The following is a 26,234-nucleotide window of genomic DNA, read 5'->3' as shown; positions in this document are numbered from 1 at the left end:
CACATGAGACAAAGAATGAATAGACGTGAATAGGCTATTTGGGTCTTTTTCGAAAATTTCCCCAAATGGGATTCTTCGGGGGCTTTTTTTCCCCTACTCAGGACATATTGAGGATACAAAATCAGTTCAGTTTGCTTCTGTTGCAATTTGTTCAACCTTTTTTCATAAAATGACTGGACTGATCAGCTGTGGAGCATTGCGAACATCTCCAGTACCATCTATTGAAGTATAGAGATGGGAGAAATGCCACTAGAAGTAAGTATATAGGAGAAAGTTGAGAATGTAAAAGGACATGATGAAAGACATCCAGTTAAAAAGGTACTGGAAAACTGTTGGGAGTATGATATGGAAGTATAAATAGCAAATAAGAAGGCACAGGAAACGGGAATAACCGAAATAGAAGTATCCTTCAGTTATAATTCCATCTATACCCCCATGATAAGCCAGAAATAGACCTATTCATACATAAAGAGATACACAAGAATGAACCAAATTTGCCATTAAAAGTAATCATTCAAAAATGCCTTAATCAACCATAGCAGCCTAAGTGTTGTGTGATATGTACAGACTCACAATCAGCTCTGCAAAGTTTAAAAAGCGGAACATCCTCAGCAAGACAAGATATTTTAAATGAAACATTACAGAAGTTATGTAGTATTAAACACTTAGGCGTAAAGGTGAGTTTTTTGGGGGTTCCAGAGTCCATGTCGGAGTAAAGGGGAATGAGGAAGCTGATAAACTGGTAAAGGAGTTGTTGAAAGATCCTGATCAACATCAGAGTAAATACGAGTAAAGCGGATATTAAGAGGCTGATTGGGACTGAAGTGAAAAAGAGGTGGCAGAGGATATGGGGCAATGAAATAAGAGGAAGACATCTGTATAGCCTATATAAGGAAATGTGGGGGTGGAAAGAACATCTGTTAATAACAGGAAAAAGGATGTGAAAATGACAAGATTACGTATTGGGCATACAACACTAAATCAAAGTTTATATAAAATAGGTAAACATGAAACTGGTAACTGCGATAAATGTTGATATCCAGAAACAGTAAATCATACAGCAGCATACAATAGAGAGAGACTTAAATTAGTTCAGTCACCAAAGGATATAGGATTAAGCAATTTTTTTAACTTAAGGAAATATAATGAGATGGAACAAATTAGGCTATATACAGTAATACATGAGGAATTATTAAAAAAATTTAATTATACAGGACTGGTAAAAACAATATTTTTTTTTCTTCTCTCTCTCTCAACCAAGTGTTTCCAACCAAGTACTGCGTATGTGGCGGACAATGTAACCTTTTAGTTGGTTTGCCAACCGCCAGAATCTGAGGGCTGAGAATTTGTTTCATGTCAAAAGTAACATGCTCATGTCTGTGTTGTGTCTGTTTTCTCTGCGTGAGAGAGCATGTGAAAAGTGCAATTGCGTAACTACGCTGAATGAGTGGCCACAGGGCTGCCAACTTTTGAGTTCAGCTTGGAGTCAGAACATCGCCTACCACTGCCTGTCAATCATCCAAATGGAAAAAAAAATAGAATGATTGTTAAACCTTTAGTTAGGCCTATCGTATGTCGGCCCGTCCACGAAAACAAGTTATGTTTATAAGTAAGCACACACTATGTCTCCTCCTGTCGTTCTGAAAATATGGCAAGACGTTTAACATTTAATCCTTAAAATTTACTGGTATCTCTTTTCATGCTATTTTCATGTTGAGGATATCTTTGGTCTAAAAAGTAGCCTAACTAACTAAAAAACACACAAAAAAAAACAATTAAACCTACACACCAATTGAATGAGTAGCCTACTAGGTTATCTAATAGGTTAAAATAACTATCTAATGAATAAGTAGTCTTGTAGGCTATAGGCTACCTAAAAATAAGCATAGGCTACTGCAGTAGCATGAAAATGTATACGTTTTAAGGCTTAAATTTAAGTGGCTTGCCATACAAAGATGTCGTGTAGTAGGCTATCTGTTATCGTTGTATCTGGTGTGGAGATCCGCATAGATCTATAACGTTTTTTTTTTTTTTTTGTATTTTAGCTTTACATTTAACTTTCACTTTAACCTAAAAAAAAGTTTTTGTTGTTGATATGTTATTGACCTTTTCATTGAACTACTGAAGGAAAACAAAGCATTGAAATATCAATAACTTATTTTAAGGACCACATAGCCTACCCGTCAGCCCAACGAGGTGTAACTTTAGGTCTTTTTAGCGCTAGCTCCGTGTTTGAGCTGACTCCGATTTCAAATGATTATTAAATTTAGATTGTGTTTCAAATTAGGAACTAATCATAAATATTGATAAATATTTGTTATAATTTAGATAGCCTTTGGTTCTGGCTGGGTATCCCATACTTTCAATGTTAATTCGGGACCCGATGCTCACAGAGTCACACACCCCGGGTTACGTGGATCTTACACACACAAATTATAGCCCTATTCACTTCAATTCAGTTTATTTGCCAGACTCATGTCCAAAAAGCCACGCAAGACAGGACAGATAAAAACAAACAAGCAAACAAACAATAATTAAAAAAAAAAAACGAAAAAAAAAAATACAAGAATTAAAATAGACATTTCAGCCAATGCACTCTCAGTCTGGATGTGTACCTGGAGCAGCTCACTGAGAGTGCCACCATGATAGCCTATTGTTGGTAGACTCATCCAGACCTTGCATAAACGTAAACATCAAATTTCTTAAAAGTGCTTTCAGTGTGATTGCTCCTACAGATACAAACATCCGACTAGCACTCCCTCCTCCGGGAACCTTGGGTAAAATTCTCATTGCATCATTGTAGGCAACTTTTAACTTCTGCATGCTGGATTTTTTGTAAGAAGACGTATAGTGGTGTACAGTAAGCTTTGAACAGAGCCACTTTAACTTGACTAGAGCAGTAACTAAACTTACGTGCTATGGTGTTTGCCTGTGCATATAACTTATAACACTGTCTGTATATGTCATCATCATCATTCATATCATCTGTAATGACCCAGGTATTTAGTCTTTTTGCAGACCTCAAGACAATTATTGGCTAGCATGAACACAGGAAAATTAAGCCATTTATCCTGTTTCGTTCATATTAAAACAGCACTTTTGCTGGAATTATATTTTATAACAAATTCACTATTTCCTTAAGAGCATAAATACACATCTCTGTGCCATGGTTTGGCTTAAATCCAAACTGATTATCCATGGAAGAGATATATACCCACTCTATATCAATGAGGATTCTTTCCATTACCTTGGATAAGCTGACCAATGCTAGGTCTATAATTATCCTGGCAGCAAACCTTTCCAGCTTTGTCCTTAATAACAGGGGCAAGAATAGATAACATTGAATCTGGTAGTATGCCATGGATCAACAAACCAGTAAAGTTGATTGCTAGGAGGGAAGCAAGCCTGAGACTGGGATTTTTCAGATGCTCTGCAGTTATTGAATCCATACCACATGCTTTGTTAGGTAATTTCCATATGGCATCAAATACCTCATGTGTCAGAATACTTATTGATTCATTACTGATAGCAGAGTCCTCCACATGTGGATCATGTTTTAAACAATTAAAGGGGGAGCTATAATGCTGTCTCCATATTTCAGCAACATTAAATTGAGGGACCGCACCTTCTTCCAAAAGTCAGTGATATTGTTGCTCATCATTTTACTGGCCATAGAGTCAGCCCTCATGGCTTGCTCATTTCTAGATATAAAACGAACAGCATACTTATATCTGGCATTGGCAAGCTTTTTATTCCCAAGCTCAGGGCCTTGCCGAGTTCTCCCAGCCAGGGCCCAAAGCTTGTAAGCTTGTGCTCCTCAATCTAACAGTTGACATCCTTACACATAATAGCTTCTCTGAGCAGATAAACATTACTTAGATATTGGTCTGTGTTAGTATAATAAGCTAATAGATCCTCTTCAGAAAGAGTTGACCAGTCTATTTTAGTACTCACATTACCACTGATAGCATTGTTGTTGCTGGCTGTAGATGGTAATTCTTCAATGTTAATTGTGAGGGCCAAAGGTATATGGTCTGTTTTTGTGGCCCCATTCTTAATACCCATATTCTCTATGGCTGCATGCCCATCAGCTGTACTAAAACAATGGTCAAGCCATGATGTTGAGTGCCAGGCTTCACTTATGTATGTATAACTATCTGCAGCCAACAGTACTCTACTTGATAAGAGTGAATTTGTTATCTTCACTGAAGCAGGTCAAATGCTTAGCAATTAACGAGTTGCTGTCACTGATATCAGCATTCATATCCCCAACAACATGTACACTGCAGATGCTATTGTCTTGAATAAAAGCATTGGTCCCACTTTATATTAAGTGGCCCTAATACCTGTGTACTTACATGGTTACTAGATATGTACTTAGTATGTAACTACAGTGTAAATACACATTGGTACATAGTATTTACAACTGTAATATTTGTGTAACTACACATATGTAACAACCCACGGAAAGGTATGTGTAAGTACAAAAGTAGGGATGGCCCGATACATTTTTTTTTCAAACCGATACGAGTATGAGTATTTACATTTGTGTACTTGCCGATACCGAGTACCGATACCGATATTTCTACCGCAAAAGTAATAGGCTCCCAGAAAAGAAGACGACTATTTTAGAACACAGGTTAGAAGACTGTTTTTATTTTCTTCTCTGCTTGTTTTAACAAGTCTAAAAAATAAATAAAAATTAGTAAAATAATAAATGTATTAACACACAAACCGCTGTTAATTTAACATAAAAGCAAGCAGGCTACTGCGTGCATGGTCTGGCATGACTGAATGCGCGCAAAGTGCGCTCCCTTAATAAATCCTAAAAGCTGACAGTTCATCGCGATCTCACACATCTCTGTTATTATCAATGAAGCTGACTGCACAATCAATCTTTCATAATATCCACACTTTGTTTGTTATAATTAGAGGATTTGCCAGCATGCAGAATTCAGCACTGAACAAAAAAGTCCGTTTTGAGCGGTGAGGGGAGTCTATCTTAAATGCTTCTGATTGGCCATTGCGTTCCAGAAATCAACACATATGTCTGTGATTGGCTACATCGCTCAACGCTGTAACCATGTTATGAATAGAAACTCTGTCCTGTAAATCGTTTCTATTTTGTTGTAGTTGTTCTTATTGCTTTTCTGCAAGAGATTAAGAAAAATCTTTTAGTTTTTATGTTTTATTCATAGATATTTCTAGTTTGCGGGAGTCCCGCGAATCGTTTTATTCTCCCGTAACCCGCACACACACAGAGTGAGTGCATTACCGCCCGCGCGCGCGCTCGGCCATCAGATCTATGATGCGTCTTCAGATGTTTAATTAGATTGCTGGTGTTAAACGATGTACTTTCTTTCCCTCCTCTCGACACCTTAGCTGAACATAACTCACAGTCTGCCTTGCTGTTGTCATCATCCCTTATCTTGAAATGAGCCCAAACCGCCGACATTAGCCTATACTTTCCTATGCCTCAGTTCACCTCGACAAAGCACTCGCGGCGGCCAGTTTCGTTTTGCAAAATGTACGTGGTATCGGTGCGTGGTATCGGCGAATTTTTATGAGTACGAGTACGAGTATATTAGGACAGTATCGGCCCGATCCCCGATGCCAGTATCGGTATCGGGCCATCCCTATACAAAAGTGTAACAGGACATTGGTAACAACACTTTTTCCACTACAGTAAGTACACATGTGTAACAGGCATTATGTAACTACATTTTGTAACAACAATATGTATTCACACAAGTTGTTCCACTTCCACACGCAGTCTTCCATACTGTAGTTACTAGTTAAGAACACACTGAAACCATGATGATTCCTATGTGTATACCATGTATTTACTATATGACCGGCAGGACTTATGTTGAATTACAGCTAAAGTTTTCCCTTGTGGTACCAGTGTACAGGTAAGTCCTCAGGAACTCTGCACTTGATATAATGTGTTAAACTGTCATAACTTACATGTATTATGCAAAACCCAAACCTCTGTGCAACTGTACTAACAGTGTACTAACATGGTAACTCCTCAGGAACTGTCCACTTAATATAAAGTGTAAAATGGTCATAACTTACTGTGTATTATGCAAAACCCAAACCTCTGTGCAACTGTATTAACAGTGTACTTACATGGTAACTCCTCAGGAACTGTCCACTTAATATAAAGTGTAAAATGGTCATAACTTAGTGTATTATGCAAAACCCAAACCTCTGTGCAACTGTACTAACAGTGTACTAACATGGTAACTCCTCAGGAACTGTCCACTTAATATAAAGTGTAAAATGGTCATAACTTACTGTGTATTATGCAAAACCCAACCCTGTGCAACTGTACTAACAGTGTACTAACATGGTAACTCCTCAGGAACTGTCCACTTAATATAAAGTGTAAAATGGTCATAACTTACTGTGTATTATGCAAAACCCAAACCTCTGTGCAACTGTACTAACAGTGTACTAACATGGTAACTCCTCAGGAACTGTCCACTTAATATAAAGTGTAAAATGGTCATAACTTACTGTGTATTATGCAAAACCCAAACCTCTGTGCAACTGTACTAACAGTGTACTAACATGGTAACTCCTCAGGAACTCTGCACTTGATATAATGTGTTAAACTGTCATAACTTACATGTATTATGCAAAACCCAAACCTCTGTGCAACTGTACTAACAGTGTACTAACATGGTAACTCCTCAGGAACTGTCCACTTAATATAAAGTGTAAAATGGTCATAACTTACTGTGTATTATGCAAAACCCAAACCTCTGTGCAACTGTATTAACAGTGTACTTACATGGTAACTCCTCAGGAACTGTCCACTTAATATAAAGTGTAAAATGGTCATAACTTAGTGTATTATGCAAAACCCAAACCTCTGTGCAACTGTACTAACAGTGTACTAACATGGTAACTCCTCAGGAACTGTCCACTTAATATAAAGTGTAAAATGGTCATAACTTACTGTGTATTATGCAAAACCCAACCCTGTGCAACTGTACTAACAGTGTACTAACATGGTAACTCCTCAGGAACTGTCCACTTAATATAAAGTGTAAAATGGTCATAACTTACTGTGTATTATGCAAAACCCAAACCTCTGTGCAACTGTACTAACAGTGTACTAACATGGTAACTCCTCAGGAACTGTCCACTTAATATAAAGTGTAAAACGGTCATAACAGAGACCATCTCAGCAAACCCAAACCTCTCATAGTTTTATTAACAATAGCATTAAAATATATTTTGAGCCACTAATCCTACTCATACCCCTAAACCTACCCATAACCATTCCTTAAAACTACGTAGGCTACACTTATGAAGAAAATAAAAACATAACAGACAGACAAGTAACGTTATACATTTCACAATAATTTGTTTATTGCGAAAATGTCAAAACCGGTACCAAAAGTCGTTCACATGATGATGCGTTGCAGCCGCAGTCCTCTCTGGCAGTATTATAATAGTTGTGTATGAGGTACAGATCAGAATATAAATTATTAATCCATGAAAATGTTAATCCGGTTTCGGTTCGCTCTGTGAAGGCGCGCGCGCTTCTCCATTTCAAATGTACAACACCGACTGAAACACGGCATGTCGCAATCTGTGACGAAGCAGGCGAGAGCCAATGAGCGTTTGATATCACGGCCGTAAAACATGTCGTAAAGCTTCTTGAAGGCGCATTTTTTGAATTTGAATTCATCACCACTCACCAGCGCGCCTGAGCGCGGGATTTGACGTTGGCGGTCGCTGCTGAGAAATGGAGATGAAGATCATAAAGGGCTGAATTTGGATCTGTTTCTTGCAAACAACGTATGGATTCTAAAGATTTGGATTACATCAGGCTAATACAATTGATGTTTTTTTTTGTGAATTTATGTTGTGTTTTATTGGAGAAAACGCTTTTTGTGTCTCACGGTAAATGAACTAAATACTACAAAATGGTTAAACGATTAAACAAGGTATTTTTAAGGTTTTAAAGTGTAGGCTATTCTTGTTTATTGTTTACAGAACACTGTAATTTACTGTAAAGGCAAATAGGTCACCACAATGTCAAATCAAAAAATCTAAATTAAAGAATAAATCTTTAAAAGTGCTAACTTATGCCGTAATATCCCAGAATCTATCAAAGCATAACTATCACATTTATATTTCAGAGTTTACTATCAACTACGTAACCTTGTGTTTTGCATTTACTGTGGTACACAACAATGACCCTAACAATTACACTTTATATTAAGTGGACAGTTCCTGAGGAGTTACCATGTTAGTACACTGTTAATGCAGTGTTGCACAGAGGTTTGGGTTTTGCATAATACACAGTAAGTTATGACCATTTTACACTTTATATTAAGTGGACAGTTCCTGAGGAGTTACCATGTTAGTACACTGTTAGTACAGTTGCACAGAGGTTTGGGTTTTGCATAATACACAGTAAGTTATGACCATTTTACACTTTATATTAAGTGGACAGTTCCTGAGGAGTTACCATGTTAGTACACTGTTAGTACAGTTGCACAGAGGTTTGGGTTTTGCATAATACACAGTAAGTTATGACCATTTTACACTTTATATTAAGTGGACAGTTCCTGAGGAGTTACCATGTTAGTACACTGTTAGTACAGTTGCACAGAGGTTTGGGTTTTGCATAATACACAGTAAGTTATGACCATTTTACACTTTATATTAAGTGGACAGTTCCTGAGGAGTTACCATGTAAGTACACTGTTAGTACAGTTGCACAGAGGTTTGGGTTTTGCATAATACACAGTAAGTTATGACCATTTAACACTTTATGTTAAGTGGACAGTTCCTGAGGAGTTACCATGTTAGTACACTGTTAGTACAGTTGCACAGAGGTTTGGGTTTTGCATAATACACAGTAAGTTATGACCATTTTACACTTTATATTAAGTGGACAGTTCCTGAGGAGTTACCATGTTAGTACACTGTTAATACAGTTGCACAGAGGTTTGGGTTTTGCATAATACACAGTAAGTTATGACCATTTTACACTTTATATTAAGTGGACAGTTCCTGAGGAGTTACCATGTTAGTACACTGTTAGTACAGTTGCACAGAGGTTTGGGTTTTGCATAATACACAGTAAGTTATGACCATTTTACACTTTATATTAAGTGGACAGTTCCTGAGGAGTTACCATGTTAGTACACTGTTAGTACAGTTGCACAGAGGTTTGGGTTTTGCATAATACACAGTAAGTTATGACCATTTTACACTTTATATTAAGTGGACAGTTCCTGAGGAGTTACCATGTTAGTACACTGTTAGTACAGTTGCACAGAGGTTTGGGTTTTGCATAATACACAGTAAGTTATGACCATTTTACACTTTATATTAAGTGGACAGTTCCTGAGGAGTTACCATGTTAGTACACTGTTAGTACAGTTGCACAGAGGTTTGGGTTTTGCATAATACACAGTAAGTTATGACCATTTAACACTTTATATTAAGTGGACAGTTCCTGAGGAGTTACCATGTAAGTACACTGTTAGTACAGTTGCACAGAGGTTTGGGTTTTGCATAATACACAGTAAGTTATGACCATTTTACACTTTATATTAAGTGGACAGTTCCTGAGGAGTTACCATGTTAGTACACTGTTAGTACAGTTGCACAGAGGTTTGGGTTTTGCATAATACACAGTAAGTTATGACCATTTTACACTTTATATTAAGTGGACAGTTCCTGAGGAGTTACCATGTAAGTACACTGTTAGTACAGTTGCACAGAGGTTTGGGTTTTGCATAATACACAGTAAGTTATGACCATTTTACACTTTATATTAAGTGGACAGTTCCTGAGGAGTTACCATGTTAGTACACTGTTAGTACAGTTGCACAGAGGTTTGGGTTTTGCATAATACATGTAAGTTATGACAGTTTAACACATTGTATCAAGTGCAGAGTTCCTGAGGAGTTACCATGTATGTACACTGGTACCACAAGGGAAAACTTTAGCTGTAATTCAACATAAGCCCTGCCGGTCATATAGTAAATACATGGTATACACATAGGAATCATCATGGTTTCAGTGTGTTCTTAACTGGTAACTACAGTATGGAAGACTGCGTGTGGAAGTGGAACAACTTGTGTGAATACATATTGTTGTTACAAAATGTAGTTACATAATGCCTGTTACACATGTGTACTTACTGTAGTGGAAAAAGTGTTGTTACCAATGTCCTGTTACACTTTTGTACTTACACATACCTTTCCGTGGGTTGTTACATATGTGTAGTTACACAAATATTACAGTTGTAAATACTATGTACCAATGTGTATTTACACTGTAGTTACATACTAAGTACATATCTAGTAACCATGTAAGTACACAGGTATTAGGGCCACTTAATATAAAGTGGGACCAAAGCATTTATAAAAGCCAGTCTATTGAGATAGGCTGCCTATTGAGTAGGCTACAAGTGTAGTTTTATTTAGCCACTTCCTTACACCTTGCAAGCCAGCAACAGACAGTAATCAAAAGGTCTTCAGATGACGTGCATTGCTCCATTCATACGCGTATGAATAGCGTAGGCCTATGAATGGAGACACAGATCTGCGGTTGCACCATCTCCTCATTCTGGTCATGATGATTTCAGGTGGGTCCAGAATAAATCAAAACCTAACATTTCATTTGTCTGGTAAAAATGTATCATGCCAACTACACAATTAGAAGCCAATTCAGAATTAATAGATACATAAAATCAATTGCTAAAAGTATGAATTTAAGAATAAGAAATGCATACCTGACAGTGGAGAAACACACACAGCAGTGTGTAAGTTAGATTCATGGGTTTCCCTTACCCGAACAAAAGAATATTTACTACACCAATCATTTTTTGGATTTGTTGGAACCTTGTATTGGGGAGGGGAGCCATGATTATCAGATATCTTGAAGAGACACTACCCAAAAATGAGAACAGAATTCTCCAACACTGTAAAAAGTGATCAGTTAACACAAAAAAAAGTGAGGAAAACCATCCCCTTTAAAGGGGTCATATAATGCCATTTTTGTACAAGCTAATATGATTCTTTAGGGTCTAAATTAAAAGTTTGTAATACACTTTAATTAAAAATTCTCATTAGATTTGTAAGAAAACACTTATTTTAACTGGTCAAAAACAGCTCTGTTTTCAGCACGCCGTTTCAGTGCATATGCCCTTAAATGATAATGAGCTTTGCTCACCCCGCCTCTCTGTGCTGTGCGTACACCGTTTGTAACTCAATAACACAATAACCATAAAGCCCCGTTCACACTACAAGCGACTTTGTCGCTGCATGTCGCCAGTGGCTGGCGATGAGGTCGCTAGTGGGAGTTCCCACTACTGGTTGCCTTTATGAATGACATCCAATGATGTGGAGAAGGATCACGTGCTCCGCTCCTATTGGTTGTCGCTCCCGAAAGTCGCTCCCCATTTGCATAAAGTTAAACAGATCTCAACTTTTTCGCGTCGCCAGACACGCCCCATCCGGTCGCTGTCGCGCGTGTCGCCGGAAATCGCCAGCTCCCCATTGAAATGAATGGTATCGTGTCGCTTTGTCGCTTGTAGTGTGAACGAGGCTTAACACGTTGTTCATTATAAACGTGGGGTTATGAATTATATTGAGAACGTCGTACATAAAAAACATGCCGTATTGTACCCTGAGTGTAATTTAGACACATTCATGGTGAAGTGTGCAAGCGATTTGCAAAGATTAATGCATAAGTATTAATATAACGGTTAACTCCATCAAGGTCAGCTAAGAACCTTGGGGTTGTAATTGATGATCAGTTGAAATTCACAGAACACATTGCTAGTACTGCCTGGTCCTGCAGATTTGCCTTGCACAACATTAGGAGGATCAGGCCCTTCCTCCTTACAGAGCATGCCACACAACTCCTTGTCCAAGCACTTGTTTTATCCAGACTGGACTATTGTAATGCTCTCCTGGCTGGTCTTCCAGCTTGCTCTGTCAAACCTCTACAATTGATCCAGAATGCTGCAGCCAGAGTAGTCTTCAATGAGCCGAAGAGAGCACACGTCACTCCTCTACTCACACAATTGCACTGGTTGCCAGTTGCCGCTCGCATTAAATTCAAGGCACTGACGTTTGCCTACAGAACAACCACTGGCACTGCTCCCTCTTACCTAAACTCATTACTTCAGACTTATGTGCCATCCAGAAACCTGCGCTCTGCTAGCGTATGTCGTCTTGTGGTACCATCTCAAAGAGGCACAAAATCTCTTTCTCTGACCTTTACCATGGCTGTTCCCTGTTGGTGGAATGATCTGCCTAACTCAACCAGAGCTTCTGAGTCAGTAACCACTTTCAAGAAACTGCTGAAGACATATCTTTTTCGGCAGCACTTGATTCAGTAGAATTAACACTTTCTCTTCTCTTCTATTCTATAAAAAAAAACTGCACTAAAATTAAACTGAGAGGGATTATAGCACTTACGTATTGTTGTCCTACTGTTAGTTTAACTGCTTCTATTGTTCTCATTTGTAAGTCGCTTTGGATAAAAGCGTCTGCTAAATGAATAAATATAAATGTAATAAAACGTTACACTCACTTCAGTTCTTCTGGAGGTTCAGCAGGAACACGAATATCTGGTACCGATCCTTTATTCAGGAGCAGCTTCTTAGGAAAACCAGCTTTATACTGACCCTCCTTTAAGCCCCGTTCACACTACACGCGACTTTGTCGCTGCAAGTCGCCAGTCGCTGGCGATGAGGTCGCTAGTGGGCGTTCCCACTACTGGTTGACTAGAATGACATCCAAAAGACAGCGAATCAGCTTTCTTGCCATCCATCACTGCAGGCCCAGGGGCTGAGGAGAAGGATCACGTGCGCTCCACTCCTATTGGTTGTCGCTCGCGAAAATCGCTCTTCATTTGCATAAAGTTAAAAATTTCTCAACTTTGTCGCGTCGCCAGACACGCCCCATCTAGTCGCCAACGGTCGCTGTCGCGCGTGTCGCCCGCTCACCATTGAAATGAATGGTATCGCGTCGCGTGTAGTGTGAACGGGGCTTTATAAAGCAGTCTGGTGAGAAATGATTCGCGCAAACATGAAAGCATTGACGTTGCTCGTGGGGAATATATTTAGGAACATTAAAATGACTGCTGTATTCCTTATTGCACCCAAAAACAGAACACCACAATCGCTTAGACACCATTCTGCTCATAGACAGTGCTCCAGCATATCAACAATGACCGCGCCGGTCCGCGCAGACTATGATTGACAGCTCGCTCACGAGCGAGGGCGGGTCTGTGTTGAAACGCTGCTGTCAGTCAACAATCGTGGGAGGGGCTTCCGTTTTATTGACGTCACAAAAACGAACGGCTCGATTTGAGACGGGAAAACGTAAGGAAATTAAAAAAAAAACTGGATGGATTTTTATCATTATATGATGGTTTTGTACAGGCACTGCCAACACACATTTCAGTACAATCAACTTGTAAATGTGCATGTATCATTATATGACCCCTTTAAGTAAATAAACTTTATGCGTAATTGAGAAACTTAAGTTATGTGAACCTGACAATTCCACATAACTTATTTTCAATTAATTCCTCACTTTTTCGTAATCAGTTATTTTGATAAAAGATTACAAGGGCACATGAATTAAAACAATTAATCAATTTTGATTGCATGGTGACTTTAAAGGAAGATCACAACACAGTGGATAACATATTTAGTTTATTACAAACAAATGAATATGTGTTTAATAAATCCCATGTGTGTGTTGTGCTCCATCTCTGTAGCGGTCCAGGTATCTGAGAGGCTGTCCGTGAGGGTATTTCTTCTGAGGTGGGTGATACACCGGAGGTCTGTTGTACTCAAACACCGGCTCTCTCATATCTGTGGAAATAATAAATCAAGTACAACATGAGCTAATCAGTTGTTAGAAGATAACACTCATAACCCTGTTCTTTAGATAGATTCCGGGACGGATGTTGACATCACTGGATCACAAATCACATGTGAAGTGTTGCCAAGATTTGCCGGAGAAAGAAGCATTCTGGGGTCAGCTGCATAAACTTAGCTACTGTGGCAAGCTTTATGCGTGCGATCGTGCGCTTGAGTGCGGCTATAATGCTCAATATCCCGTATATAGCCTATTTAAGTAGGCTAATTAAATCAATATAAAGGGGCGATTTGTCCACTAATGGCTTAAATGAACAACTACTAGTCGACTAGAATAAAAACTTTAGTCAGAGGCAGTTCTTATTCCACATATTCTCGAACCAGCAGGCCATTCTGTGTTGAGCGCGCGAGCCTGAGCTGAATGAGCGAGCGGAGGAATATTCAGAATGCGCTCTCCGCTCACATGCTCTGATCGGAACAAAGAAATATTAAAGTAATTATCATTAGTTTATATCTTATACACTGCCCATACACTACCCATCATTTTAATCCCATATCAAACACAGTATGTTATGTCTATTTTATCTATTTAAAAAAATATATATATCACGTTTTTAAGTAGGCGAAAGGCAGAGAGCTGTGTGTATTCTTCTTCCCTTTGCCACATCATATCTCTGTGAGATGGGCTTTTCAGCTGTATCAGTTTCACTGAAAACAAAGTACAGATCTCAGCTGAACATTGAGCTTGACTTTTGAGAAATTGTGCAATTCAAAACAGGCTCATTGCAGCCACTAATGCAGGGATAAATAGACCTGTCTTGCCAAATGGATTTCTATTCTTTTATTTTTTTAACAGATTGCAAAGTGGCACTTTTATTTCTTTTCTATTTTTGAACTTGATACCAATTTTGACACAGCCGCATTTTATTTTCTCTATTTTTTAAAGACTTTTTTTTTTTTTACTAAAATTGACTAAAACTTGACTAAAACCTTTTTTTGTTTTCGTCGACTAAAACTTGACTAAAACTATTAAGTTTTTAAGTGACTAAAATGTGACTAAAACTAAAAAGCATTTTCGTCCAAAAGACTAAGACTAAAACTAAAAGGGCTGCCAAAAACAACACTGTGGCGGTACCACTTTTAGCATAGCTTAGCATATATCATTGAAGTGGACAAGACCATTAGCATTTCTTAAAAAAAAAAAACTTGACTCTTCTGTAGTTACATCTAAGACCGACGGAAAATGTAAAGTTGCGATTTTCTAGGCTGATATGGCTAGGAACTATACTCTCATTCCTGCGTAATAATCAAGAAACTTTACTGCCGTACCATGAGAGCAGCAGGCGTAATGATATGACGCAGCGCCTGAAAATAGTTCCGTTGTGTTGACGGAAGGTGGCCTATTTTCAGGCACTGCGTCATATCATTACGCCTGCTGCACTCATGGTACGGCAGTAAAGTTTCTTGATTATTACGCAGGAATGAGAGTATAGTTCCTAGCCATATCAGCCTAGAAAATCGCAACTTTACATTTTCCGTCGGTCTTAGTGCACGATGTAACTACAGAAGAGTCAAGTTTTAAATAGGAAAAATATCGAAACTCTTTGGTCATTTTTTTTTAGAAATGCTACTGGTCTTGTCCACTTCAATGATGTATGCTAAGCTATGCTAAAAGTGGTACCGCCAGAAAAAAAAGTGGAGTATCCCAGGAAAAAGAAACTTTAAATATGTAATTTTGGTGATCAAAGGTGAGTTTTAAGGGATACAATTAAGACTGTCTTAAGAACTATTTTGACCAACTAGCAGCAAAACAAGAAGTACCGGTAATCAGTCTAATTTTCTGATTAAAATTAGACTGATCTACCTTTTTATGTAACAGACTTTAAAAAGTTAGAACCAGTCTTGAAGAAAAAAATTAAATGACTAACTTTTAAGACCATTCTAAGCAGTTTATGCAACCAGTCAATGGTCTGGGATGAATAAGCCCAAAACATTGTACATTTTCATTCCTTGAAGAGTTTTTTAGGCTCTTCAGAAAAAGTGCAACAAGTTTCTTACTGTTGCATCAAAATGGCATTGACAGACCCACATCCCACATTAAATAATGATAAAGCAGTCATTGGTTTTGTCTTATAGGTGCCAACTATATGCAACTGTATTCTGGAAATAAGCCCCCCCAAAAAAACACAACCCTTGACTGCCCAAATCAATAAATGACTTCTTAAAAAACAAATCCAAAGTTGTTTATCAGTGCAACTCTGTACACACGATACACATTGTTTTGAGACATGGAAAAAATAGTAGACTAACTAGATTTTCTGATTAACTAGACTAACTAGATTTTTTTAGATTAACCAGAAAATCTGCTCTTCAATACAAATAAAGGAAATTTACTCACTCAACAACTCATGAAAGGTCTGAGTGACAGATTGGTCCCATTGGCACTGGAAAAATGCAAGACCAGCTGGGGTAATAACATCCTGATGTTTCCTGTAGAAGTCCAAAGTTCGGAAAGTCCGTTGCATCAGACAGTAGCTATAGATAGGACAGAAAGACAGATTTTATATTTCTGCAAATGCTGAAAATAACTTTGGAAAGCACTCTGCTTTGTTGAAGTTGAAGGGGGTTTTTGTGGGGTTTTCTAAGCAGTCCAAAACTAAATACAAAGAACATCTGTTTCACTTCAAAGGCTGCATATTTCATCAAGGATGTATTACCCTTATAAAACTGACTGTTATGGCTCGTTTCCACTGAGTGGTACGGTACTGTACAGTTCGGTTCGGTACGCAATTATTTGCGTTTCCACTGTCAAAAGTCGTGAATGGTACCAAAAAGCCGAACCGTACCGTACCACTTTTTGGGTACCCTTCCGTTGGGGTACCTAGCTAGCACAGTGGTACGGTACTAAAAGGTGGAGCTAGACTCACTGCAGAACGCTGATTGGTTGACAGAGTATCGTCTCTTGCGCGTGCTACAAGGGCATTAGCAGCATACAGTTGAAATATAATACTACTGTTATTGTGTCACGAAATGTAGTTTTAAGAGTTTTTCAGGTGAGAAAGTAGTTTTTTAAAGCTCAAATCTGTGGTTTATTTATAGATTTATGATATGATAATTTTTTATGAATTATGATGATTTGAAGATCCATTCCAAGCAATCACCGGACGCTCGGCGCTCGTGCACCCCGCCTGGAGCAGCCTTTCCCCGGCTAGTCATTCTGATGTTTGCCGCTGACTCTGACGTCTCTGTAGTGAGGTTAAACATGAGATATAATTCGTCTTGTACAGACCTAACAGGCGATCTTTGGTCTCGTGAATCTATAATTCGTTCCCTGGCCAATAGTTTTGGCAGAAGGCTAAGTGAAGTTTCGTATATTTGAGCGCTGAATTTGTATATTTGACTGAATTGTTTGCTTTATGTTATTAAAGCTTTACTTTATATCTTTTTGTACCTTTTACTTATACTTTTATAATGGCTATTATTGATAAAACTGAAACTCAACAAAAATAGATAGTTTTGTCATTTATTTTATTTTATTACAAGATCATGTTGTTTATTGCAACATTTGTACCAATGCAATATGCAATAAATTGCCTAGAATATGTTTAATATTTTTTAACTTAAACGAAAAGAGGCAGGGTTGTGTTTTATATTTAGTTTTGTTATAAATAACGTTACATACATGCAGTTAATATAATCAATAGGCTATGCGTTGCCTGAACCACATTTGTGTGCTTATAATGTTTCAAATGTATAAATTAAATCGAAAAGAAGCAGAGTGGTGTTTTATAACATATTTCGTTTTATTGTTGCCTTAAATGTAACCGGAGTAGCAGAGCGAGCTGAGTGGCGCATTCAAGAACGCGCTGTTCCATCAGCAGAATTGCGCGTCCTCGGGATCATTCTCCTGAGTCGGACTTTGCGTGGCTACTTGGTATTGAGAAACGCCTAATGCCAGCGCTTGTTTCTTGTGACAAACATGCCGAGAAGCAAGAACAAGATCTGCTGTCTGTCATCCATCGTTGTTTACTATGTCGCTTTCTTTGCGCGAAAATGACGTCGATCTCTTCTTTCCGGCAAACACCACGCCTATCAAGTAAGGGTACTGTTGGCAGTGGAAACGCTAGCCGGATCATGCTGTACCGACCCGACCCATACTGTACCGTACCGTACCGTACGCCTCAGTGGAAACGAGCCATTATTCCTTATGGGCCATAGTTACTATAATTCATTCTCATTTTGAAATGTAATGATTACTTTTCTGAAATTATGTATTTCGTAAGATAAATACAAACTTCAAAGGACAGTGCTTTTGAAACGAGATCAATTGAAATGCAACTAGTTTGTTTGTGGGAGGAAATTCGGCAAGTAGTGGGTGAATCTCAAGAAACCTTTCAAGAACACGTGCAGGTCAAATTTCTCCCCCAAAGTCACAAGAAATTAAGAAAATGTTACTTAAAAGGTACACATTAAATTTAGTTAATGAACAAAAAAGTTACAAAGTCAATACCTCATCAATCTTTTTTTGGTTTTACCCTGATTCACTATGGTAAGCATTTATCTTTTAGGCCTGTCGGGATGGTTTTGAGTACTTGAGTACATCTAATGTAGTAATTGAGTACATCTAATATATATTATAAAGGCTCATCATTACGGTTGTTGTAGCACAGTGCTGGAATTTATTTTCAAGGAAGTACCGTGTCTATTAAACTGGTTTTATACCATGGTCTGGGTGAATACTCGATTCTGATTGGCTGCAGGGTGTCCGTTAAAAAGTGATAGAGGACACCTAGTAAAGTAGTTCTGGCGAAACTGACTGTTTACCATTCGAAATTAATAAATAAATGCGCTGGCTACAACAGCTGTGAGTAACCATAGCAACAGGCAGTCAAAGTATCCGTTAACAATTTGCTCTATCAAAACAAACATCTAACGTTAGTTAGATATTACATAGCCTACTAATACAACAATGAGCGACTTCGTTATTTCTTTTAACATTTATGGAGAATATGACAACTTTGACGACTGGGATGCTGCTGAAGAAAGAAAAATGTAAATAAAACGGAGATTGATCTGATTAATTTATTGCCCTCTATAAGCGCAAACCGCTGGAGCGCAGAACTAATTGTTTTTTTGTTTGATAATTGTTGTTTGAGTCATTGTTTTATGTGTAATAAAAAAAAAAAAACTATGCCTACCTTTGTGTTTCATGAAAAAAAAAATGCATTTTTGAACCTGAAGGGTTCTACAAGCTGAGCGGACTAAAAATAGCCCCGGTTGCTAAATAAACCATCAGGCAAGTTATTATTTGTAAAAACTAGATTTAGCCTAATTAAAATATAAACTAATGTTTTAAAAATGTTTTATTTGGCAAGTGACCATGGTATAAGTGGGTTAATGCCCTCCGAGGTGTCCATTGTGAGGTTTTAATGGACTCCGCTGCGCGTCGGCCGGTTCACACCTCGCCGTCGTCCATTAAAACCTGACAATGGACACCTCGTCGGGCATTAACCCTTACATATCTCTTAAGCCTAGTAGTGAATGTTTTGTTAGTAGTAATCACTCTCTCTTTTTTTAGTTATGAGAAAGAACCATATTCATCAGTAACAGAGCCAAAAAAAACACAACCCAAACAGGGCCGTACCCACCATTGAGGTCCATGCATGAAATAAATATATCATAAAACGTAATATTTTGCAGTTTTCGTAATTAAGGCAATTTCGTAATTTTAAACATCATAATATAACCAGCCATAAGACCCCCGGATTTATGTGATTCAGGTGGGTCATACTTTTATGCTTGGAAAATACGGGAATCCGTAGAACATCCCTGAATATTCAGTCGCACAGTCACGCGGTTTCATTTTTTTAACCGCTAGAGGGTCAAAAGTTACATAGTGTAACTTTAAATTTAAAAAATCAGATGAGAATCAACTTTAAGAAAAATAGGAATTAAAATAAAAGTAAATAAATGATCTGGATTTCCGGGGGTATTATGCTTAATTGTCATGAAAACACTGTAATAAGCAAAATGTTTTAATGGTTCGTTTTCTTAAAGGGATACTCCACCCAAAAATGAAAATTCTGTCATCATTTACTCACCCTCAAGTTGTTGCAAACCTGTATGAGTTTCTTTCTTCTGATGAACACAAAGGAAGATATTTTGAAGAACGATTGGAACCAAACAGTTGGCATCATTGACTTCCATAGTAGAAAAAAAAAAAAAAATACTATGGAAGTCAATGGTGCCAAAGTTCCAGTCGTTCTTCAAAATATCTTCCTTTGTGTCCAGCAGAAGAAAGAAACTCATACAGGTTTGCAACAACTTGAGGGCGAGTAAATGATGACAGAATTTTCATTTTTGGGTGGAGTATCCCTTTAATGCAAAATATTATATTGTATTTTCTTGTAATAGGGTGAAAAAGTACCCAGAATTCTTTTCATGAGACGTATAATTGCTGTCTAGTCTGAGAGTACTACCCACCACGGCGAGGGCCGGAGCTCAGCGCTGAAATCAACTGGACCATCTTGTTTAAACAGGATGAAGGCGTATCTGTGAAACCCAGTTCCTCTGGCAGGGAAAGGGTTGATGTAATGACAGATCTCTTCTCCTGACGTCACAGCATGTCCTGGGATATTCCCACTGCAATGTTTTAGTAGTTAAAAACTGACATAACCACATACTTTTTCTTAAACAATTGATTCTTCAGTTCTGGGTTTTCCAACCGGGGCTGGGTTAGACTGATGTCAGATAATGCTGTGCTGAATTTTGTTGAAATAAATATTATTATAGCTCAAGTAATGCAGGCATACTCACACTAGCCAATGAAGATACTCCCGCTCACCATCCAGGAGGTGTTCATCTGCACAAACACACACAGCTTACTTCACTGCATCTCCATCTAGTGGAGGAACTCAAGAACTTATAACTGCTAACTTGACCAAAAAGCATTTAACATCTCGAAAAAAACAAACAATAATATAACAAGACAATTTATGAATAAAAAACCCTCCAAATATCAGACAATTTATATATAATAACATGAATCAATAAACGATTATTTATATGTATATAAATAATATAGTATATTATAATATACTGTATATATTACAATATATATTAATGATTATTTTTTATATACAGTATATCTATTCTAGTTCAAAAGTTTGGGGCCAGTATGATTTTTTTTTAAAGTTTTTTTAAAACCTTCTATTCATCAGTGAGTCCTGAAAAAAATATTGTTTCATGTTTTTTTGGAGCAGCAAATGAGCATATTAGAGTGATTTCTGAAGGATCATGTGACACAGAAGATTGGTGTAATTATGCTGAAAATTCAGCTTTGATCACAGGAATAAATTACAGTTTAAAATATACTCAAAAAGAAAACTTTCTAAATAATGACAATTTATGAATAAAAAAACCCTCCAAATATCATAAAAAAATATATAATGACAATTTATATATAATAACACGAATCAATAAATGATTAGTTATATATATATATATATATAAATAATATGGTATATTATAATATACTGTATATATTACCATATTAATTATAAATTTTTATATACAGTATATATATTCTAGTTCAAAAGTTTGGGGCCAGTATGATTTTTTTTTTTTTTATTCTATTCATCAATGAGTCCTGAAAAAATTATTGTTCATGTTTTTTTGGAGCAGCAAATGAGCATATTAGAGTGATTTCTGAAGGATCATGTGACACAGAAGATTGGTGTAATTATGCTGAAAATTCAGCTTTGATCACAGGAATAAATTACAGTTTAAAATATACTCAAACAGAAAACTTTCTAAATAATGACAATTTAAGAATAAAAAAACCCTCCAAATATCATAAAAAAATATATAATGACAATTTATATATAATAACACGAATCAATAAATGATTAGTTATATATATATATATATATAAATAATATGGTATATTATAATATACTGTATATATTACCATATTAATTATAAATTTTTATATACAGTATATATATTCTAGTTCAAAAGTTTGGGGCCAGTATGATTTTTTTTTTAAAATTCTATTCATCAATGAGTCCTGAAAAAATTATTGTTCATGTTTTTTTGGAGCAGCAAATGAGCATATTAGAGTGATTTCTGAAGGATCATGTGACACAGAAGACTGGTGTAATTATGCTGAAAATTCAGCTTTGATCACAGGAATAAATTACAGTTTAAAATATACTCAAACAGAAAACTTTATAAATAAATGCAAAAATAAATATATATATATTTGGATATACACTTTAAAAACTGCATTTAAAAATGTCTGACTGAAAATACAGAATATGTACTACAGATATCATCAGATCAAAATATGAATTTGATGTAAATAATTGGATGTACCTGGGCTGGTTAACAACAGCGTCCAGAGTGAATTCTCTTCTGCCTCGAAACGTATCCGAGGTGCTTGTGCTGCCTGTGGATGTCACACAAACTGTGGAAATCAAAGCCTGTTTCCTAGATTTCAAACAGAAACAGTCTTCACGTGTTCTGAAGCCTCACCTGACTCGGCGTTAAGTGATTCCCAAAATGCACGACTGCATCGCTGTCATCTCCGTAAGCCACATGCAGCATGACCCGCGGAAGAAAATATGCCATGGGAAAGAGGTCCTGGTAGATTCGGTAGTGTTCGGCGAGCCTCTGGATGTGGAACGGCCCGTTTGTCTTCTCCCATTGAGTCTTTACTCTGTCGAGGGAAATGCGAACTGGAAGCCATAAAATAAGAAAAGGTTACATGAAATGTCCTTCTGATGTAATGTCTAGATAGCCAGCCTATGTTTATATACCACTAAACATTTATATATTCACACTTAAAAAAAAAAAAAAAATTATTATCACTAATATTAATATTTTTTTCATTGTGACATTGTTTTTTCATTAATGCAAAAAAGGTTACATTTGTAATGTACAACTGTAGGTATATACATAATGATAGTGTTTGTTGTACTTGATTTATTAATTCATTAATTTTAAGTCCCCCTGTCGTGAAAATCAAGCTTTTAATGTTGTTTATATGTCTATGTGGTGTTTTTTATATGCTTTAAGACAAACCATGTGCAAATTCATATTCAACTGCTGAGTATTTTCTCCTTAAAACTGCAGTGAACCAAAGACAGTCTCAAAAACACGGTTTGAAATCGCTGGTGTTTCTGACGTAAAAAAAAAAACTTAACCAATCAGATCAATTTGTGATCGTCAACCAGTGGATCTCTGAGCTGAGTGAGTGGAGGCGGGGCTCATTTGCATATTCATAGAGCCACGTATACTAAATGAGGCAAGGGTGTCGAGTTACATTCAAGCTATGTTAAAGGGTAACTAAACCCCTGGTCAGAGCCTGACTCCACCCACTGGCAATATTTGAAAAATGCTGGAAAAGTGGGCGGAGCCCAGCGGAGATAGAGGGGATGAACGGATACTCTATCCTGATCGTTTTCAATACTCGCAATTCCAACTCCTGACTCGCTACAGTGGTTTTGACGAAACAAGATGGTTTTTATACTGCCATGGACGTGGTAGCTCGTACCAAGGGTGTGGTAACCTGAAACCTGCTTACATCAGCTCTCACCACTACCGTCACGAACTACCGCAAACATCCAATAGGAAAATTCAAGTGCAGTAGCCACCGTTCAACCTGAAGAGGGCAGCACTCAGACGTTTTTACACCATATATTGTAGAATTAAAACACTTTATACCCAAATGTCAAAAAAGTTACTCGAATCAATGAACAGCATTAATAAAGCCCCAGTCTTACAGATCATTAACTAAAAAAAGTTGGTTTAGTGTTTAGTCACCCTTTAAGCCATTAAGATTTTTTTTTTATCAAGAAAAAACATTTAAATTTGTAATTTTGGTTGGTGATCAAAGATGAGGAGACTTTAGAAAGAACAGTAATGAGAATTTGTTCGGTTGGAAAATGTGCATTAAATATCACAATGCAAACAATCCTTAAAATAAGCTTCATTGTTTTAAGTGAAATGCATATTTTTATCAGTTTCTTTTGATTTCTGATGCACCAAACATAAATCGCATACTTCCCTACTATATATAGGAGAAAAACAGTATGTGACAAAAGAATTATGTCCGAATTCATAGCACTCATGAATGAGTAGGAAAAGAAGTACCGGTGTTCTGACGATTCATGCTACCCATCGAGATTTGCTACTTACTGGTTATGCGCATGTGCAGACTCAGTTTTTTTTAAACAAAAGGTACATTTTCGTGTTATAATGTAATTTCTCTTTAAAAAAATGCTTACTACCATATGAATATTTGTACGGTCAGCCAGCTGAACAAGAATAACTGAAAGTTTCAGTTACTAAGGAAAGGTGTGCTTTGACAAGTCAAAGATGAATATTTGATGATAATTTTTTACTTTTCACACCGTTTTAAAAATAAAAACAGTAGTCCACAGTATACAGTAGCTACTCTTAACTTAAAATTGTATTATTGTATTCCATATAATATTAATCGACATTCTTTGTGATCGATTTGCGCTACGGTAGCATTTTTCGACAAGGCAGCACAAATCGTCAGAACACCGGGATGATCTACTTCTTCCGGTGAGATTCTGAAGTGTGCATATGATGGACACTTTACTATCCCATGAGGCCACGGGAGAGGATTTATGAATGGCAGTGAAGCGACACAACTGATGCTGGTCAGAACATGGCGAATGTAGTGCGTCCAGATTACATTCATACTACTCAAATTTTTACTATTTAGAACATACTTTTTAGCGGTCGTGAAGTAATTACTTTTTCTAAATAAGTACCTACTCAAGAGAGTATGCGGTTTTTGTTTTTGCGCACAAAAAGTATTATCGTCGCTTGATAAACTTATGGTTGAGCCACTCTTTTAAACATTGTCTTTAATAACTTTCTGGACCGGCAAGTTTCAATTACATAGAAGCCTATGGAGGAGTGAGACAGCTCTCAGATTTAATCAAAAATATCTTCATTTGTGTTCTGAAGATGAACGAAAGTCTTACGGGCTTTGAACAACATGAGGGAGAGTAATTACTGACAGAATTTTCATTTTTGGGTGAACTAACCCTATAATAATATATGCTTAGCAATTGAACCCCGCTTTCAGTTACTGTGTGACTTTCAGATACTGTGAATATTTTTCATCATAGTTCTGGCATCATTCTGCATTTGATTGTCCTGCTTTAATCATAATGATGCATTGATGCATTGAGTCACTCACATGTTCTTAGTCGATTGTCTCTTTCAATCTCTGGGCTCTTTTTGTTCTCCTGCACGATCTTCTTCCTCTCCTTCACCTCTGTCTTCCTGGAGGGACGCTGATACGGGAGGCCGATGTTGACCGGCGCAACGGCTGCTCACAAAAACAATCAAAACCTCATGACAGGGGAATGTTCACTGACAGCAATCAATGATGTCACCCAAACAAACCCACACAAATGCATCGATATTTGATATTATAGGTTATGTCATAGTGTTTCAGGGTAAATTCACAACTATGGATTTAATGGGTGTGTATTCATATTTCAGTGGCTCAGGTCCATCCGTGATGGCTTGCCTTCTTTCGTCTCCTCCTCTCTGTATTGCCTGTAGGTCTTCCACCAAACGTCTTTCCGGTCGGCCTCCTCCGCTGCTCTCACATAGCGAGTGTAGCTGCGATATTTCTCCAGAGAGTCCAGCTGGGTCCCGTCGATGTCCTCATTGGGCATCGGACCCAGAGGAGGGGACCAGTGACACAGGACAGCTACAGAAGATTCAATAGAGGAATTGTTAGTAGTAGCCTATAATAAAACGTAAGAAAATGTTGTAATGTAAATGTAATAATAAAAACAACAATTATAACATATGTTGCAGTATAAATATTATAAAAACAACAGCAATAATAAATATTATATAAAATAATAATAATTTAACTTTAATTTAGAGCATCTCAAGCAAGACGTTAACTCAAAGTGCTTCAAAAAGATAAGAAAAATAGATAAAGGACAGAAAGGTTTGACTGAAAATACAGACTAATCAATAAGTAGACATATCAAAATCAATACTGTACATATAGGTGTTAAATGTACATGTAAAGGTCATTCAGACCAGCAGACACACGCACGCACATACAGCAGTCGCACTGCTGATTATTTAACTCATTAACTGCACATTAACGTAAATATCCTCCAGCACCCCTCACCGGTGGACCGAAGACCCCTCACATGATGCTTCAGGCTCACATCACCCGCCGCCCGCAGGAGAACACACACCGTTCCGCGCAGCGCCATGATGGACCGCTGCAGCAGAGACGCCGAGAGAGTGACGTCTACACACAGAAACGTGACGTGCGTGCGTACAC

At 37.4% G+C, this 26,234-nt stretch overlaps 1 protein-coding gene across 1 annotated transcript; it reads right to left on the bottom strand.

Annotated features, from left to right (window-relative positions):
* Positions 1 to 13,695: 13,695 nt before the first annotated feature.
* mrpl38 (mitochondrial ribosomal protein L38) lies at positions 13,696 to 26,201 on the bottom strand. The gene is made up of 9 exons (XM_056270657.1): positions 26,076 to 26,201; positions 25,452 to 25,637; positions 25,116 to 25,247; positions 22,412 to 22,614; positions 22,253 to 22,325; positions 20,693 to 20,738; positions 20,360 to 20,518; positions 16,275 to 16,411; positions 13,696 to 13,870 (listed from the first exon to the last, which is right to left on the bottom strand). Exons 1-9 carry the CDS (start codon positions 26,161 to 26,163, stop codon positions 13,734 to 13,736), a joined length of 1,161 nt encoding a protein of 386 aa, XP_056126632.1. The 5' UTR covers positions 26,164 to 26,201; the 3' UTR covers positions 13,696 to 13,733.
* Positions 26,202 to 26,234: the final 33 nt, after the last annotated feature.

Source organism: Rhinichthys klamathensis, unplaced genomic scaffold (assembly GCF_029890125.1).
Source record: "Rhinichthys klamathensis goyatoka isolate OS25496 unplaced genomic scaffold, OSU_Roscu_1.1 h1tg000304l_1, whole genome shotgun sequence".
NCBI classification, from domain to species: Eukaryota; Metazoa; Chordata; class Actinopteri; order Cypriniformes; family Leuciscidae; genus Rhinichthys; species Rhinichthys klamathensis.
The sequence above is the reverse complement of the archived record's forward strand: the minus strand, read 5'-3'. Positions and strand labels throughout refer to the sequence as shown.